This window comes from Larimichthys crocea, chromosome XIX (genome assembly GCF_000972845.2).
Source record: "Larimichthys crocea isolate SSNF chromosome XIX, L_crocea_2.0, whole genome shotgun sequence".
In the NCBI taxonomy this organism is placed as follows: Eukaryota; Metazoa; Chordata; class Actinopteri; family Sciaenidae; genus Larimichthys; species Larimichthys crocea.
In genome coordinates this window covers 6,954,361-6,972,913 of record NC_040029.1, presented here as the reverse complement: position 1 = coordinate 6,972,913, position 18,553 = coordinate 6,954,361, and the positions used below count along the sequence as shown (strand labels likewise).

Below are 18,553 nucleotides of genomic sequence, written 5' to 3'. Positions count from 1 at the left end.
CTGCGTGCTTTCAAACGAGCAGAGCTCTGCATCACGCTGCGCACATTTCATCTAGATTTGTAATTAAAAGCAGTAGGAATGTGATTATACAAGCAGCTGCAGCCCGAACACGAGCGGAGACAACGGTGTAACATACACAGCGTTGATTTATGATTTGGTTAGCATGCTCTGGCACTGAACCCTGAACTTAATACTAGTTGTTTTGGACGGATATTAGCCAGCTTGGGGGCTCAGCTGGAGATTAGTAGGTGCATGATTACAACTTTAGATTTAGAAACACAAACAGACACATACATCTTGTGGTATTTTCGACATTTTTGGACGTTTCCTGCGTTGAGTGCGTTCACATCTTCCTCTGCGGAGGAGGAGGAGGGAATAGTCAGTCAGTTGCTGCCATTATTTTCTTTGCAAGGTAATGAAACATGCAGTCTTCGAGATGCAAAAGTAATCGTTCCCACTTAATGATCATTAATGGATTCATTATCACGGCTCTGTTCTCTAATTATACGATGCGAGGCACTGAAGAAAGAAGGAGAAAAAAAAAAGGAAACCAGCTCAGTGCAAAGAGCTCCAGCTGTACTTTCACATATAGCTGTCAGCTTTACATCGAGCCACGCTGCAGAGGGGCGGATTTTATAAAGAAAATCACATTTTAAAAAATGTCCGTTTGATTCACGCACATACTTATTTTATCCGGGTTTAAATCCAGTGTGAAAAGCAGAAAATTAGACGCAACAAAGCAACTTTATAGCACACTGTCATTATGTTGTAATCACGGTCCATCATGGACTGCATATTTGCCACCAAGCCTCCATTATTCACACCACAGCGAGAAGTGGACGCAAACTGGAATTGATTCTGTCTGAGTACACAGACCCACAGCTTTCACACGGAGAGGCCCGGAGCACTTAAACATAAGTCTGGCCTGTTTTTTTTTTTTTTTCGACCTGGACCCTGTTTTCTTATCTCTGTCCATCTCACGGATTGATTCTGACCAAAATTTCATCAATTGCTTTATTATAGAGCTACTTACATCTTGTTTGTCTGGGTGCAGCTTTCCGAAGAACTCCTTAAAGTGCCAAAATATACAAGTGGCTGGTTACTTCAGTCACCGGCCTGAAAAACAATGGTAGTGTATTGAGCAGCTGGTAAAATCTGAACATTCACTTGCCATTTGGCCAGTTTACAAATCAGTTAATCATACCTCTTGTCTTCCATGTTGCTGTGTGTCAAGCTTAAAAACGAAACATTCTTTTATTTCGATGAATTTCTCCTTGTGTTTTAAAAGTTTGGGCTTCTAGCGCCACCTTTTTTATACGAAGTAACCAAAAAACACATTTTCCTCTCTGGTTCAATCAAGATTTCTGTCTTTTGAGGGTCTCTTGTTTCATGCATCTGTCATCCGGGTGCCGTTGCTTTGCATTTATGTTTGTTTGGTTCCTCCGTGATCCAAGAACACTTTTTTTTTTTTTCTCTTTTTTGGATTCACACCATTTCCATTTTCAGTTGTTCTGCGCTTTAAGAGCATCACACAATCTTTGCCTTTGGTGCCATGCTTCTCTGATCCACGTGGGATTACAAACAACCCCTCCCCCCACACACACACACACTGACCTGTGTCCCAAACCATCGCTTTGGAAAGCCCTGGTGGGGGAACCAAAGGTTTCTCGGGGACGAGCCATCATTTCCTACCTTTTTTACCTTGCCTCTATTTCATCCAACTAACTGACAGAAAATAATTTCTCTGTTTGCTTCTTATGTTCCTTTTTCAACAAGCACGCCTTTCACATTATGGTGGAGGTAAGAGCAGTTCAATTGAAGTTGAAACACTATTAGTCCCCCCCCCCGCCCCCTTTTTTGGGTTCAGAGCTTGATATGAATTCTCCACCTCAATCCCAGACCACCATTTTGTTCTTCTCTTTGCTTTTTTTTTCTCGACAGCGTCTTGTTTACTCGGTTTGTAGCGCATTTCTGTCTGTATTTCATTTTTTTTTCTGCTTGGGTTTATTGCATGGATGGATTTCTTTTGTGTTCCCCTGCTAAAAAAATGTATTTGCATGGTGGAAAGTAGCCAAAAAAGGCACCGAATGCAGCCCCCACCTCTTCCCCTCTCCTTTTTTTTGTATGAATGTCCACCTGTAATGTTTATGTAACGTATTGTGTGTGAGATGTGACCCAGTTTCCAGAATGGTATCTGCTAGACCTATGGCTCACTGTGCAGAGAGACAGAGGCAGAAGTGTTCGAAACGGAAACTGCAGCATGCTTTTCCATCTTAATAGCAGACTGGAGGATGAGTGCCAGATACTTTTTTGCATAAGTAAGAGAATTGCCACTTACCTGGAACATTTTTCAAGTCAGGGAGTGTAAATTACTTAAGTACAAGAGGAGCATAAAGCTTTGCAAATGTACTTTGGCTCAGAATTCATCACAGTGAAGTCGAAGTGTGGCTGCAGACTACAGACCAGACTCATTGTTAGTCCAGGCTTCTTTTTAAGGTCATGCCTGTAACGTTTTATAACAGCGAGATATGACCTTCACCTTTTACGTCCAGATTAACTACCCATTGTACCTTTTTGTGTCTAATTGACAAGTCTGTGTATACTTCTCTGAACCTAAACCCACGACACACCAAACCAGATCTAAAGGACCTGTTCTGATATAATAGATGAAGGTGTAACCCGATTAGGCCATGGGAGATGGTTGAGGGTTGGGAAGAACGGCGTGAAGCAGCAGATTCTGTTTTCCTGTTTCCTGTGGTCTGCTGACTAAGTGTAATGCGCCCCCGTTTGAGGCCACGGCGCCCTGTGATCGGACAAGGGATCCGGTGACTCCCGAGGGAGGCCTGGCCAGGCTGGGCCGCCTCGTCAGGCCAAAAGACCGGAAGACAGACGAGAATTTCCAGAAACAATGCAGACACAAAGAAAGAGAAGAGTCCTGCACTAACTTGTTTGCTGTGTGGGTGGTTAACTATCTGAATTGGTAGTTGAAACATAGTATCAGGCGAGAGAAGAAAGAAATATAAAGAGCCTCCTCTTGTATATTCATAATCGGCCTCGAAAACAGATGTAGAGAAGCATTTCTGTGAAACTATAGATTCATTATGTTGCTGAGTACAATGTGTTCTTGAAGATGTTTTTCAAGGTGCCAACTTGGGACCGTTTGTATTTCAACCTCAGCACCATCGTGGGTAATTTCCCCCGTCATTTGGCTGGCATTCGGTGTGAAAGCCGTGAGTAGAGACAGCAGGTCTGCCTCGCAGTTCTGTGTTAGTGGGGGAAAAGCTTTAAGTAAACACACCAGTTCCCACTCGAAAACTCCATCACCCCATGCACTACAGAGGCGGCTATTAAGACACGGATCCCTGCTTCATATTTCAATAAAATCAACAAGAAGTTTGCTTTTGCTTTTATTCTCACGAAGCGTCCTGTTAAACAGACATGGGCAGCTGCAGCTACGGTAACGTGCACTACTGCAACCTTGGATAGTGGATTAGACTGGATGAAACTTCATCATCCCTGGGGAGCAATTAGTTCATTTACAGGAGCAAATAATACAGCATAAATAAGTATTAGGTATTAACAGGGCTAAGAGTCATGCTAGCAGCTCTGCGACAGCTCCACTTTGAGCGAGAGGCTAACTTTATCACGCTCACATGCTCACAATGCTCATAAGCTGATGTTTAGCAGGTTTAATATAAACTGTGTTTGCCATCAAAGGTCTTTAAATAAGCACTGAACACAGACTGCAGCTGAAGTTGATGGTAGGGTCATGAGTTTGTAATTTGGACCTGATGGTGGTGTTAGGCCGCGTTCAGACACAATCCGGGGCCGATGTCACGATGCGGCCTCCAATCAGATGATCAGACCGGTCAAGCCTCCACAGTCAACCTGAAATGTCTTGGAAACTGAGACTATCCAGGTGGATTCATGGACTAAACTCTGATACTCTACCTGTTGTGTTCTGGCTTTGTTTATTTCATGAACCCAGCTTCTAAATCTGCCTGCAAAATAGTAACACGAAGAAGTTTTCGATGGTTTGAAAGAGATCGGTCGAACATTGGTCGAGAGACATTCACAGTGAATGAGAGCGAGGGAGCGCCAGCCTCGATAAAGTCGGTTAATCAGAGAAATAAAAAGTTATTTCCTGATCGTTTCACAGAGGTTACATTCAGCACAAATAAACAGCCTCCCCCAGCAGCCTCCCCTCGACCCCGCACCGCCACACAACCCTAAGACATTTCGATCTTAACCACTAAGGGTTTAAGCTCAACTTCATGGTGGCGCTAGAGGGAAAGTGAGCAGGTTTCATCCTCTGGGCACCATGAATGGCTGTACCAAATTTCATGATTATTCAAAGGCTGCAGTCCCTCAAAGTGAAGGTTTCAGTTCTTGTTTGGGAGCATTTGAACAGCACTTACTTCACCAAGGAGGTCAGCAGCATTCCAGAAAAACTACAGGAAACTTCTTGATACTTGTTAGAAGTTTGTAGCATGAGCCAAGGTCATTTGTAAGACTGCAGTCTATTGAAACATAAACAGAATTTGTGCCCTTCTCGTTAATGCAGTATAAAAGTTTACGTGTAATAGACGCCATTTCTCCAGCAATTAATCTAACAAATTTAAGTTTCTACATTAAACACACCTTTGTCTTCCCCGTCAAACAGTAGCGTCTTCTTCTTGTGTGCACGAAAAGGCTAAAGTTCATGTCCAGGCACGACGTTGTCGAATCGATAAAAATCAAGCCCGTAAATGCTACTAAATGATATACAGTTTGCTTCTGTAGCCACAATAATCTTGTCAGGGCAGGCGGTAAAAGCCAGAGCCATTTCTTCCCTGTTTTACTACCCATGCAGTTAAATGCTTTTTGGCTTGGCCCTGTAGCGCCGCTTTAGCTCATTTTTCACAGCAGGAGGATTCGGACGGCACCGATATTTGTTTTTAAAGAACGGTTGGGTGCCAAAACCTCAACCTGTGTGCACATAAACATACCTTCTTTTTTTTTCTCATTCCGTCTCACATCAGCAGCAAACCTTGTAACGCATAAGGAGGGCATTTTATGGGAAGTTAGAAAAACAGACGAGCGCTTTTGATATATTGTCACGGTGTCTTGAGTGGCTCCTTTGGGCCTCGGGGTCTTGAAACTTGCTCCAGCTTATCAAGCACCTTGTAAGCCTTCAGTTCAAGTAAAAACATGAACATCGGCGGCGTTGCTGCACAGGGGGGGAGGCCTTTTCTTTTTACTGACAGCAGTGATACAGAGGCATAGAAGTGAAGTTGAGATTTTACAGCAGCATATCTGGTTTCATCAAAGGCCATCAGTCATGTGCTAGACTTTCTCCTCTACCTTTTATCCTTTTGGAAATGTGACTCCCTCATCGCATGCTCCTTTTTAACCTTCCCCTCTCTCTGTCTCCCTATCTCTGTCTCTCTCTATCCTGTGTCCTTCTCTGTGAAGTCACATGTGAAAGTGATCAGCTTAATCCCGATCGCCAGCTGTGTTTAACCGACTTTAGATTCGCAACGCTCTGCTTCCGTGCTTTCGCCTTTGCCTATGTGGGACACGAACGCACACGCATGAGGTTTGACCCCGCCGGCGTTAGACACGATGGCTCCCGAATGTTTTTATTGAGCCATTTTCATCAGGCCCCGCTTCATATTCATTCACGTCATTCATGTTAATCAACGTTTTAGATCTTTCCCCACCCTCCCCCCTCACCCCTCTGCAGCTCATTGGATTCAAACTGGCAACCTTCCAGTTACAGTCCCACTTCTGTAAATCCAAGCAAGTGCAGCCTTGAGGGGTTTAATTGAATTTAAAATGAATTAATCTAAACCCTGCTTGGTATGCTGCGTCCTCGCTGCCAAAAAAACTCCACGGTAATAATGCTAAACTTAAACATGCAGCACTTCCTGGACCAGACTTTCCAAAGTGCTTTAACAATCAAATAAAGCAAACAACCAGAGCCATAAAATAAAGCTGAGTTTAAAAACATAAAGCATGAAGAAAGAGACAGAAAGCAGCACGCTGGAAAGCGTGTATCGTCACATAAAAAGGAGGTCTATAAATGTAATTTGTAAGATGTGATTTAAGATGTGAAGATGATAGTGATTCTGCTGGCCTAAGCTCCTTTAGGCACGTTGTTGCTGAGCCAAAAGCCCGGTCACCTTCAGTGTAAGCCAATGCTATTTTAATGCACTACAAAAAAAGAATAAAGAATAACACTGTCCTCTCTGTTTTTTTTCCCCCCTCCTCTTTCTCTTTTTTTTTTTTGGTGCCCTCTCTCTTTCTCTTTTTTTTTTTTTTCCCCCCCCCTCTTTTTCTTTTTTTTTTTTTTGGTGCCCTCTCTCTCTCTCTCTCTCTCTCCACAGGATCCCGGGCCCTCACCCCCGTCCCCCCTTTTGGGACACAAACCTCTGCAGCTGATCGAGGTGAAAGCCAGGGGGCGCTTTGGATGCGTGTGGAAGGCGCAGCTGCTCAACGATTACGTGGCCGTTAAGATCTTCCCCATCCAGGTATTGTACGGGACATTTCATCGCCGTGTGTCCCCTCTTTCATGAAAACAAGTAGATAATCTAGAGAAGGAAGAAGAAGTGACGAGCTAACGCCACCTGTCACCACCTGTTACCTTTCCTCCTCGAGCTGCTAAGAGATATAACATCTGTATCTGCCTCGTCTAGGACAAGCTGTCTTGGCAGAACGAGTATGAGATCTACAGCGTGAGCGGCATGAAGCACGACAACATCCTCCACTTCATCGGCGTGGAGAAGAGGAACAACAACCTGGACCTGGAGCTGTGGCTCATCACCGCCTACCACGACAAGGTGAGCTTATCCAGGACGGACACGAGCGAGCGGCCAGATCTATTGATTCATTTCTAGTTTTATAACACAAGGCTAATATTTTAAGTACTTTTCTCACATTGATTGTGTTCCGATGCCTCCTGAATTGTTTTCTAACTAAAAAAGGTGGGTGTGAAGCTAATCCTCTGACAACCTGAGCTAAGATAGCTGTAACTCAGCACAGGATTAAAGGAAAGTGTCACATGGCCAGAAATATGGATTTAAGCGTGTTTTTCTGATTTCCAGCACGATTTCTTCTCCCCACCAGCTTGTTTGTGTTGTAAACACACAGTGCTCTTAGTGTAGCGTCTCGTGTTTATCATACACGCATCTAAAACCCTCCAGGACAAGCGGCAACACCAGAAAAACAGGGGAAACATGCATAAAACCACCACACTGTATTGATTCTGTTCGGTGCCGTAAGATCTAATCCATAATAACAATGTATAATATTTATATAAAGCCTTGTTTGTCAAGAGAAAGTGGACTTGGGCCTTGTTAGCCCCGTTGTGCTTCAATCGCCCTCTTCAGCCACCGTCTTTGTAGCATTTGGGGGCTTTAAGTGCCTCTGTGTTTTGAGGGTCATTACCGACGGAGTGGAGAGTGATTCTCGCACGCCTCACTTGCTTGAATATCCCAGCCAGGCGAAGAATTTGAATCGGCGTGCTTGAGGAAACCTTCCCTGCGTGAATAAAGGTTGAAAAAATTAAAGGTTGCGAAGCTTTAACCCAACAATACAACTCTTAGGAAGCCACTCAGCCCTGCAGCAGCTCCACAAGTGCTACTCTCGATTTGCAGAAGCTCCCCAAGTAGAAATAACACCGAAGGGAGTTGTTTTTTGAAGGAGTCGTAGGAAAGGTCGTACCACCAGCTATATATCCGAAACACTCTTTACTGCCTTGTCAAGCATGCACTGTAATTATTTTGTAAGCAGACGTCTTTGGAGGATACATAACTTCAGCTTTACCCTCCAAAAAGCTCTTCCTTCCTGCCAGTTTTGTCGAGAGCAGGTGTCAAAAGTCGGTTTGGGCTGAACCCTCCTGAAGCTTGTGTAACGCAGCTGGAAGAGTGATTGCAGAGTTCAGCGTCTCCTTGACAGCTGATTTATGCCTCGACGTTTGATGCATCCGAGCAGCCTTATGCGCTGAGATTCGCAGTGTCCGTAGCATGTAGTGGCTTGCTTTGAAGGATACAGGCACCTCCAAAACTCCCTGTATTTGAAGCTCTTCATATCTCGGACAGTGCGTGGATATCGATGGGTGTCTTACAAAGAGATATTGTCTGTGTGTTGCTTGCATTTTCACAATTTAACAGAATAAACACACACGCTGGAAAGCCTCTATCCTAAAAACCAGGACAACTGAACTGATCAGGTTGAATTTGTTTCTACATCTGTTGTAGCTGCCTGCCCCCTGGTGGTCACTCCACCAACTACATCTGCCTTTGCTTTTGCCAGAAGTGACCTTGTATCTTAATGACATACATTATGTAAGAACAAAGATGTTGTTGTGTGAAGGATAAGGCATGAAACAGATGCAGCGAACGTTGAGGTTGAAATCCAATTCTGTCTTCCTAAACTGCAGTGTTCAACACAAACGCACGTCTAGTATCTTTTAAAAGACGCTCACCGTGCATACAAATAATTTCCTGGCAGCTGTCAGGTGATGAAATATGTATCTCTACGAAGTAAAACTGGAAGATTTAAGCCTTAAGTCTTTGCTGATAAAGAGCCGCCTGCGCGCTCGGCAAACCTCCCTTTATGATAAATGAAGATTAAAGAACAATGACCAAAACACCACAACAACGAGGAGATAAATGAGCTGCGTTTATCAGCGCGAGCAATAAAATGTGCAGCAGAGGTGACCAAAAAGGACTTCACTGTGGTTTTAAGAGGACACCCAGCGGGTAGTAAATTTTATTTATCACATGCCATTGAAATATGAGGCCGCAGAAGAAGTCACTCCCGACTTTCAACCCTGAAGTTTCAATATTGAATCGTACAATCAAGCAAAACTCGGACGTCGGTTCGGACAATTTCAACCGTTTTATTGCACGAGTCCCTCGTGAAACACTACCCACAAGCTTTAGTGAGTTTCCAACCATTAGGGATATTGCTGTTACCATGGGAACATCACCCGCTTCAGCCATCACTATACAATCATTTAGCATTATTTATTCCTGCTGATTTGGGTATTGTTGTTGTTGTTGAATCACTTGTTGTTGAGTCAGTATTTCAAAAACAGCTATTTAAATCAGTTGAATAAATAAATATGGATTTATATCTATTATATGCTTTATGTGTTTTATAGTAAAGTGCCAGTCAGATTCAGTTTAGACACTGTGAATGGATTCAAATTCAGAAAGTTGTAGTGTGTAAGTTCTTAGCAGATTATGACTAAACTGTATGATGGTAAAAATTGATAAAAAATGGCCCAAAATGCCACATTAAGACGCCAAAACCTTGAGGAGCATCCCTCGAAATTCATGCTGTGATTTAGTATCAGAAAGTGAAGAAATGCCGATTTGACAGCGAGCACGTCTCTCCTGGTAAATTGCTCAAAAACCTCCTTTATTGTCTATGTGTGTCGGAAAACCATCCATCCTCTGAACGGCCTCGGCCTCTAGTTTGTGGCTGCACGGTTTCACGAGGCTGTGATTATCCTAGAGGTCACGCAAGGTCATTTTATACAGCGAGGCCAATGAAGTGACTCCTATGAGGACTAACATCGTCACACATGAACACAGCTGGGCTCACTGAATCCACAAGAGTGGATTGATACCTTCACTTAAAGTTTAAAGCTGAGCCTCTGAAAGACAGTAATGTCGGCCAAGGACATAAACGTCCCCGCGGGGTGGAAGAGGTTAAAGTCGATCAGCTTTATTGAAAATGTCTTTACGGGAAAATCGACTCTGATTCCAGATATCTTCTTTCTCTCCTCATCTTCCTCCAGGGCTCGCTGACAGACTACCTGAAGGCCAACGTGGTATCGTGGAACGAGCTCTGCCACATCGCTCAGACGGCAGCTCGCGGCCTGGCCTACCTCCACGAAGACATCCCGGGACATAAAGACGGACACAAGCCCTCCATCGCTCACAGGTACGCTGTCAAAATATCGAAGGACTCGCCAGCTTTTACTTCTGGCTACAGACTGATGTATTTTCTTTGATTCTTTTTGTGTCTCAGGGACATTAAAAGTAAGAATGTGCTGCTGAAGAGCAACCTGACAGCCTGCATAGCTGACTTCGGCCTTGCTCTGCAGTTTGAAGCGGGGAAATCAGCAGGAGACACACATGGACAGGTACAGCTCCCGCTTGGAGGTTAAAATAAGAGCTTCTCATGCACCTCTTATGTCTTTTCTTGGGAAATACCTGACAGCACCTGTGGGTGGCAGTGTGGCCCAATCATCTAGTGATTGCACAGGCTTTGAAAGTCTGGAAAATATTGGTAATTAGTTTGAAACATCTGTAGGTGAAAACAGATTTAGGCCACTCACAGTTCATCAGTTCTTCAGATCTTCTCGCATCTGTTTCTGTCCCAGTTTTGAGCCAAACTCTCACAACTTTGCTTTTATTTGAATATTTTTTATAGTTAAAAACACATGATGAAATCATATCATCCAAACTGAGTCACTGTTTCGGTTTGATGTTTGCGCCAGCTAAGCAACAACAGCCCTCATCGCTTTTCACCGTCTCAGCCCATCCGCGAGCTGCGTCATGACTTTCCTCTTCCTTGCTGCTTGTGCTTGTGATTTTTCCCGCTCTGACCTCTTGATCCGTTCCCTTTTTTTTTCTTTTTGAACCCGTAGGTGGGAACGCGGCGCTACATGGCTCCCGAAGTCCTGGAAGGTGCCATCAACTTCCAGCGGGACTCCTTCCTGCGTATCGACATGTACGCCTTCGGCCTCGTCTTATGGGAGCTTGCGGCGAGGTGCACAGCCGCTGACGGTGAGTCTGACGCAATGACGGGAAAAAACCACCGTCGTGTCCTGTGTCATGTTACAGATTCATTTTAATTTCGGACATGTGGGGTTGTGCGTCATCAGGCCCGGTGGATGAGTACATGCTCCCATTTGAGGAGGAGGTGGGTCAGCATCCGTCTCTGGAGGACATGCAGGAGGTGGTCGTTCATAAGAAACTGAGGCCCTGCCTGCGAGACTGTTGGCAGAAACACACGGTGAGCAACAAGAAGTTGGCAAGTCTGAAAAAGCCGTCTAAAATGTAGTAGAAAACCTAATATGGTAGTTTTGTTCAGTTCTGGAACTTTTCTGAAGCTCAAACTAAGCAAAAACTCACCATCAGCTCACCAGCATAGCTCCGACAGACACTAACACCATCCTCCTCTCCCCCAGGGTCTGGCCATGCTTTGCGAAACCATCGAGGACTGCTGGGACCACGAGGCCGAGGCTCGCCTGTCCGCCGGCTGCGTCGAGGAGCGTATCGGCCAAATGCAGCGCCAAGCCCCGATCATCGGCCCCGAGGAGATCGTCACTGTCGTCACCATGGTGACCAACGTGGACCTCCCGCCCAAGGAGTCCAGCTTATGATCGGCCAATCCACCGACACCGGATGAGCGGATAGCGGAAGCACGGATCAACACGAGGGGATGAGCAGCCGACCCTGGTTGGTTGGCGTAGTGGGGTTTTTTTTTTTCCTTTCTTTTTCTTGTTTTGTTTTTGTTTCTCTCTTTTACTTTTTTCGTTTTTTTTTGTTCCTTTAAGTGCGGGCCGCTACTCGCGTTCAGGAAACACCCTGCGCCCACCTCACCACATCAGTTGATATCCACCTCATTTTGATATGTGTGCCTGAGGATTTTAAACATTTTAACGGTTGAAACTCTCTCATCCCGAGCAAAAACGATTATCAGGATTATTACGTCGACGACAAACAAACTAAAAAAAAAACGACGTGACAGAGTGATAGCGCTTGACATGCTGGGACACTTTTATCATGTATTGTTTTTATATACATACACTCACGTAGGAGGGCGACCTGTTCTGCTCGGTTTTCTACGGAGAGAGAAGATCCGGCGGAGAAAATTTCACAGAAAAACTCTCGGTGCATTTTAGTGTAAAAAAAAAAATCAAAAGAAAAAGGAAAAAAAGACGAGCACCTGGCTCTGGATACATTTGCTGTTTTCTCGTGTGCATTTTATTTTTTGTTTTCTTCTTCTTTTTTTTCTGTTTTTTTTTTGAAGAAACGATCGTTCTGCCAATAAGCAACGGCTTCTGAATGTTTATAGTGTAATGCTGCTGTACATAGTGTATTATGGACCCAGACAACTTGGTAATCAAGCTTATTTTAAAGGGTTGAGGGGGAAGGTGGGAGGGGGGTCCATTTTCAAGCATTACGACGATTAAAAAAAAAAAAAAAAAAAAACCATAAACCTCCTTCAACCAGGTATACCTCACTTCAGATGGACACAGTTTAAATTAGTCCCTCTCCCTGTTCACAGTCATAGCTCACACTTTTTCCACAACCTTGGCTCTCGACATCCAAACAGTCTGCTGTCAGCCGTGACACTCATGGGTAATGTAGTCAGCAAAGCCTCGATGATTATACATGGCCATACACACCGTAAACACAAGTGTTTCTCCCTTTTTCCTCCCCTTTTCTCAGTCTCACGTTTTTAGTTTTTTGCTCCACTTTGATTTTTGTTTTTTATTTTTTTGACTGAATAACAACTTGTTTAGTTTTTCTCTCTCTCTCTCTCTCTTTGAGATTTTCTTCTGATAATGGGTAAAAAAAAACAAAAAAAAAGCATACCCCCATGATGAAGTTGTCATTTAAGGTGATATTTTTTTTCCGTTTTGGTTTGCTGTGTCAATTGTCAACGGTGTAATAATATCTATCGCTGACAAGCCTAATTTTGCCCGTGAGATTTGGATATACAGTATATGTATTTATATCTCTCTGGATTAGCGCTGGGTACCAACTAATGTTACCTTTTTGATGTTTGGTATCAAATCAGACGGTATTAAGAGGTATATTCTTCTTGTTCTTATCATTTTGTGAGATGTGTGGTCTGGTTCTGTTTAGAAAACGACGATTAACAAAATGGATCATCCGATATGGAGAGGTATCAGATTTGAAGTGCGGTTTTGAGGAGGTTTCCAGGGGTACCCAGCCCTACTTTGGAAATTATACCTGTATTTAGCTGAGCCAGCTTGCTTTTTTGATTTGATTGCACACATCTTTTTTGGATTACTATCAAGAGTTTTCTGCTCTCTTTTGATACACCTCAGGAATCTTTGCTACTCACCACCTCCTCACATCTCCCACCTCTTCATCCTCACCTGTCTTGGACTGGAATACCTCCTCTCTCTCTTTCTTTCTCTCTCTCTCTCGCTGATTCTTACGCTCTCTCTCTCTCTCTCTCTCTCTCTCTGTCTCTCTCTATCTCTATCTTCCTTGCCTCATCTCGACTTGTAAAGGGGTTTATCCGTGCTGTCGTGCTCAAAAACTTCTCGAGAACCAAGTTGAAACCTCACCCAACTCTAGTCAGTACGTTGGCAAGTGTTTATAGTCCCTCTAGAACCAAACCATGTTTTATGTCTTTTTCCAGAGTTGGACACAACCTGCTGTAAGCTGACAGATTCAACAGTTTTCACAAAATGAGTGGGTGATTTTATGTTCCTGACACAGGGCTGAAATAAATGGGTTTTGAAATCCTGCTGACACTAACCAAATGATCACACGGCGAACTGCAAATTGGACGAGTTGAGACAAGGAATCTCTCTTTCTCTTTCATCCTGGTGCCATCTTTCCGTATCCATATTAGTTACTCTTGTAGATGTCAGGCAAAACGGATGTATCTGTCATTGTTGTGAAGGCAACAATGACATTTTTGAGTCTTTATTTCCTCTGAGGGACATTGAACACTGGTGCCGGCAGACCTGCAGTCTCTCCTCAAGTTTTGGGACGGTTTCACAAGACACAGTTTAAGATCAAGCGGTTATAAAATCAAGTTTTGTGGTCAGAAATACTTAAAAGCATGAAGAAACTTCTTTCTACCAAACCATTTCACATTCAGGGCAATACATAATTCTGTTTTCTTTATAACATGCTTAACATTTTAAGCAAACCATACTGTAGCGCTCGAGGAAACAAGAGCCAAATACTAAAAAATGAAAGTGATTTTTCCTTATACTCCAATTCTTTACAGCAAGTGAGTCTAACATTGAGTTAAATATTTGTTGTGAGCGCATACATGTACTCCAATTATTCTTTATTCTTCCAAATTACAGACTTTACAGGGCCAGCCTAACTTAATATTAACGAGCAAATCCACCAAGTAACCCAGGAACTAGAAGAAGTAAAAAGTAAAGAACCTTCAGTGCTCAGAAACTGTATTTGCTTTCCTGCTACACTTCTAAAACGGTAAATTCAGGAGTAAGAGACAGTTTGAGATATAATTTCAGCGCATAACAGTACTGCAACAACACCGCAAACCTGAAGGAAGTAGAAGCCATCATCTTATTTACTTACTGTAGCATGAGTACGATATTTGCATTGATATCGCTTCCTTTTGCTGCTGCTGTTTTTCAATCAACTGCTATTCAAAACCAGACATTATCCAATGTCCTCATGAAGCTTAAACAGTCAGGGACGATCAGTACTGCAAACCCCAGCAGCCCTTCAATAAAGTACTACCTCACTCGCAGGGATTTCTTTGGGGTAGAAAGTATGGCGAATAAACCAAAATCGTAATCCAGTTAAAAAAAAGATTAAAATACCCAAGTTCTTTGCAAATTTCCTGAACGGGGGGGAAAGTTTGGGGTGTCGTTTCTTGGAGTAGACTCCAGTTTCTCCCCATATGTTTGACAAATGAAGCTAAAAAGAAGTTTCCTCATTTTTACCATGATGCAGTATCTCGTTCCATTACTGTACAAGACTGAACGACAGCAGAAGGCTTCTCATTGAGAAGGAAACATCTCAACATACACTGTCTTGACACAAACGTTGAGGAAAAACACCAGTATTACCCTTGTTTTGTCCCCAAGTTTGTACTCTCCAATGCAAAACTTACTCACCAGTATTTCAGCAGCCAAGTGAATTTTAAAAACTGCCTCCAAATGTTGGTTGGTTACCTGCCAAAGTGGCTGGTAGAGTCGACAAACCTATCAGCCACAGCAAAAAAACCTGCCAGTGTCTGGTTGGCGGTCACATCCCAGTACTGTAGGTAGATGATAGATGTTCAGTGTTTGACAACTTGAGTTTAAACTGCGCTTGAGAAACCAACCCAAACCGACAAAATACCATTCAGGGATTCAGTACTATGCTTTTCTAAGTTCTCGCGAGTTATATGCAACCAGTGCCGCAAACTACCCTACTACTTCTGTAGGATCAGCTGCAGGAGTGACTTTCGATATACACACACACACAAATAACTTGTAGCATTTTAATTTTTTTTTTTAATCCGTGACCTTGCATATTGATATGTTGTATTTATTTTTTAATTTACAGGCCTGAGGTTTTGGGGATCAGAGCTCAGGTGCAACTCGGAATAAAGTTGTAAGAGTTGGCACGATTTATGGTTGTTGTTGGGGGGTTGGGGGTGGGTGTTCGGTTGTAATTCAGGAAATACTTTCATTAATTCAAAAAGAAAAAGATATAAACTGTAACATGCTTCTTTCTATTCAGTCTATGGACAAACGACCGAGAATGAATGTTCTTCAGACTCCTGGATTCCAGTATTGTGTGTACTTTGATGGATTGAGCCCGGCCCTGTGTAACTTTAGAGGGCTTTGCGTTTGGCTGGTTTCGTGTGATTGTGCCCTGACGCTGTAGAAACTAGTAAAACTGACACACTTGGGAAATCTATTCATACACCTCTTGGTTTTAGGGTTACCTGCTGAAGATGTGAACCTGCTCTAAGAGCAATGAAAACAACAGAAATGGCAAGTTTGGTGCATTATTTGATAGTTAATTGCCAAGCTCCCAAAGAGGATTTGAACCTCGCCAGTCCTGTGTTACCAAAAGAGGTACATCTTCTGGCCTTCCTGTTGCTTTGGCCATCTTTAAATCTTGATGCGGTGCCTAGTTTCTAAAACAACGATCTTCATCAGCTCCTGGATCTTTTAAGAAACATTTCAGTCGATTCAAAATAAATGTCTGGGTCTGCATCCAGATGTTATCATTAAGGCGATTCGAGACAATCTTGTGTAACAATCACAGATGAGCTAAACCTCTTTGCTTCCCCCTCAGTGAGGTCTTGACGATCTTAGCAAACCTTTTCTGACTCATCTATGGTCTAAATATGCTCCGAAAATTGTCATTTTAACGGTGTATGAATGGGTTTTCCCAAGCATGCTGGCTTTATGGTTTTCTATCTCGACTTCCTCCAGCCCAGCACCTCACATTGCTGTGCATATAAACTACCAGTGAAACATTTGTGTCTTGTTGCCCCCACTATTTTAAGCAGTCTAGGCTCTGTACAGACATGAGAACATAAATACCTGTATCAACTATATACTCTGAGCTGAATCTTTATAAGTGCGTGTTGAACTTCAGTGTTTCCTCTACATTCATTTATACTTTTCTTGTGTTTTGACTCAGCAGTGGGGCTTAGTCTGGCTGCATAAAAATTGTCCTTCACTATGCGAAAAATAAGTTGAGCTTTGTGTAAGCTAAAAGCTAGAGGCTCATTGGAGTACTTTGTAAGGCATCCAAGAAAGCACTTAAGGGTTCCTTGGCAAATGAACTTTTATCCCAGGACGTTCCTCAAGGAACCTCCCCGGGTCCCCTGGCAATTCGAATTTTAAAGAATCCCTGACGCTCTTTAAGAGCAGTTGCAATACTTCATATGTGATAGTGCAATCACCCACTACAGGTATTTCATTCCAGCATCTCAATCTCCTGCTTTTTCCCACAGTTGGTAAGAATTTTAGAGGAAACATTGAACTCCAATGACCTCGCCGCCAAGACTTGTCTTGGCAGCAGGATAAGTCTGGTTGCCAGGCCTGAAATTTCTACAACAAAAAATACAAAAAAAAAACAAAAACAAACAAAAAAAACAAAAACACTACAAGCATTTTTTGACCCCACATTTCTCAAAGCTCTTGAGTCGCAGCACTGATCCAGGATCTGCCAACGGGACCTCTAATGGTAGTGATGCTCACAGGGTTTCTGGTAGTCAAGGCCGGAAGATCATTTTTGATCATGAAACTTGTATTAAAAAAAAGAAAAAAGTCTAAAATTATGAAATTGTCTCGTTTCTTTACTCCTAATACATGTGACTGTACGTTTTATGTTATTTAGAAAAAATGTGAAAATAGGACAAGAAACGAAGATCTGGAATTTCAAACTGGAAAGAAACAAAAGCATCCCACAGCAAGAGTGAATTTTTACCAGCTCCAGGGGTTCTCAGCATGACCTCTGACATTTAACCTTCCAGTAAAGGACAAGGCAGGATTAGAAAAAAGAGAATCCCCTTCGAAAAGTATAACAGCAGTACATAACCTTCAGAAACCCTGGAAACATTATCACAGAGGAGACAACACTGATCCCTGATCAGCGCTGCGACTCTCTGCAAATGGTTTTTATCAGCTGAAGTGATCCACGTGATGTAAATAAATGTGTTTTTAGATTGTGAATACTGATGTTTTTCGTTTTTTCATTGATGCAATCACCATGTTGACTAAGATTATTTTGTTTCCTGTTTACAACTGCATTTAAACGTTAGAAAACAAACATTCAGCTTCATTTATTATGTGAAACCTTATAAGTGTACCATCCATTTTGCCTGTCCGAAGTCCCAAAGTATACTTCTTTTCCAGGAAACTTCATAAAACATAAAAAACTGAGTTTAAATCAGCCAATAGGGTGTTAATTTGATCAGCTCAGCTACATTTCTACAGGTTAACAAATTAATATTCCCAGGATGGTGTTTAATTTTCCATTCAAGGGATGTTACAAAACATTTATTTAACCTTTATGTATCATGACCGTTGAGGTCAGACACTTTTTTTGCAAGACTGGAAGAAATATTAATGAAAAATACCAGAACAGCGTAAAGTGAGGTGTCCTTGATCAAGACTATGAAATGTCTCCTTCAGGGACGTCTGAATTAAATTATTATTGATGTTAAAGTAACTGGATTTTTAAATTAAAACTGAATCTTCTTCACAGGACTGACGAAGAACGAGCCAGAGCCTGATCAGTCTACATTACTCTACTCCCAAGTCCTAAAAATGTTCGAGTGGTTCTGTGTGGTATTAATAGACCTGTTAACTGCATATATGTACAGTATGCGAAGTGTGTTTTCTGGGACGCAACAGAGAAAGGTAAACATCATGCGCCATGATTGAACACGGATACACAAGGGTTAATGGCACTTTTAGCAGGAAACCAATGTTGATTTCTTTTATATGACGAGGGTTTTTCTAACTTCCTGTCCAGGCTAAAGATGCCTGCAGTTTTTCACCACTAGATGGCAGTGTTCAGTAGATGACACAAGCCTGTTTCCACCACAGAAATCCAGGTTTATTTTTTTAACTTTCAAGGCTCAGAGGAAGTTGGTTCACCTGTGTCATTTCATACTTTGTTGAAAATGTACATACAGTGCTCGATCTGACAAAAATCATGACGATCTGGTCAATAGCTGTGGATTTATTGCGTTTTTTTTGTTGCAGAACTACCCCAGTAAGTTCAGTCAGCAGGTGTTACGTCTCTCCACTCAAACATTTCGTCAATTTAATTTAGAAAAACTAAATTTT

The 18,553-nt window shown here is 42.6% G+C and overlaps 1 protein-coding gene across 1 annotated transcript in view; it reads left to right on the top strand.

Annotated features, from left to right (window-relative positions):
• Positions 1 to 17,431, top strand: part of acvr2ab (activin A receptor type 2Ab) — a 41,301-nt gene extending 23,870 nt beyond the window's left edge. The window contains exons 5-11 of the mRNA XM_019260813.2: positions 6,369 to 6,512; positions 6,678 to 6,821; positions 9,791 to 9,936; positions 10,024 to 10,138; positions 10,646 to 10,784; positions 10,883 to 11,013; positions 11,189 to 17,431. Of these exons, the coding sequence (XP_019116358.1) occupies positions 6,369 to 6,512; positions 6,678 to 6,821; positions 9,791 to 9,936; positions 10,024 to 10,138; positions 10,646 to 10,784; positions 10,883 to 11,013; positions 11,189 to 11,383 (1,014 nt within the window). The 3' untranslated portion in view covers positions 11,384 to 17,431. The remainder of the gene's footprint in view (positions 1 to 6,368; positions 6,513 to 6,677; positions 6,822 to 9,790; positions 9,937 to 10,023; positions 10,139 to 10,645; positions 10,785 to 10,882; positions 11,014 to 11,188) is intronic.
• Positions 17,432 to 18,553: the final 1,122 nt, after the last annotated feature.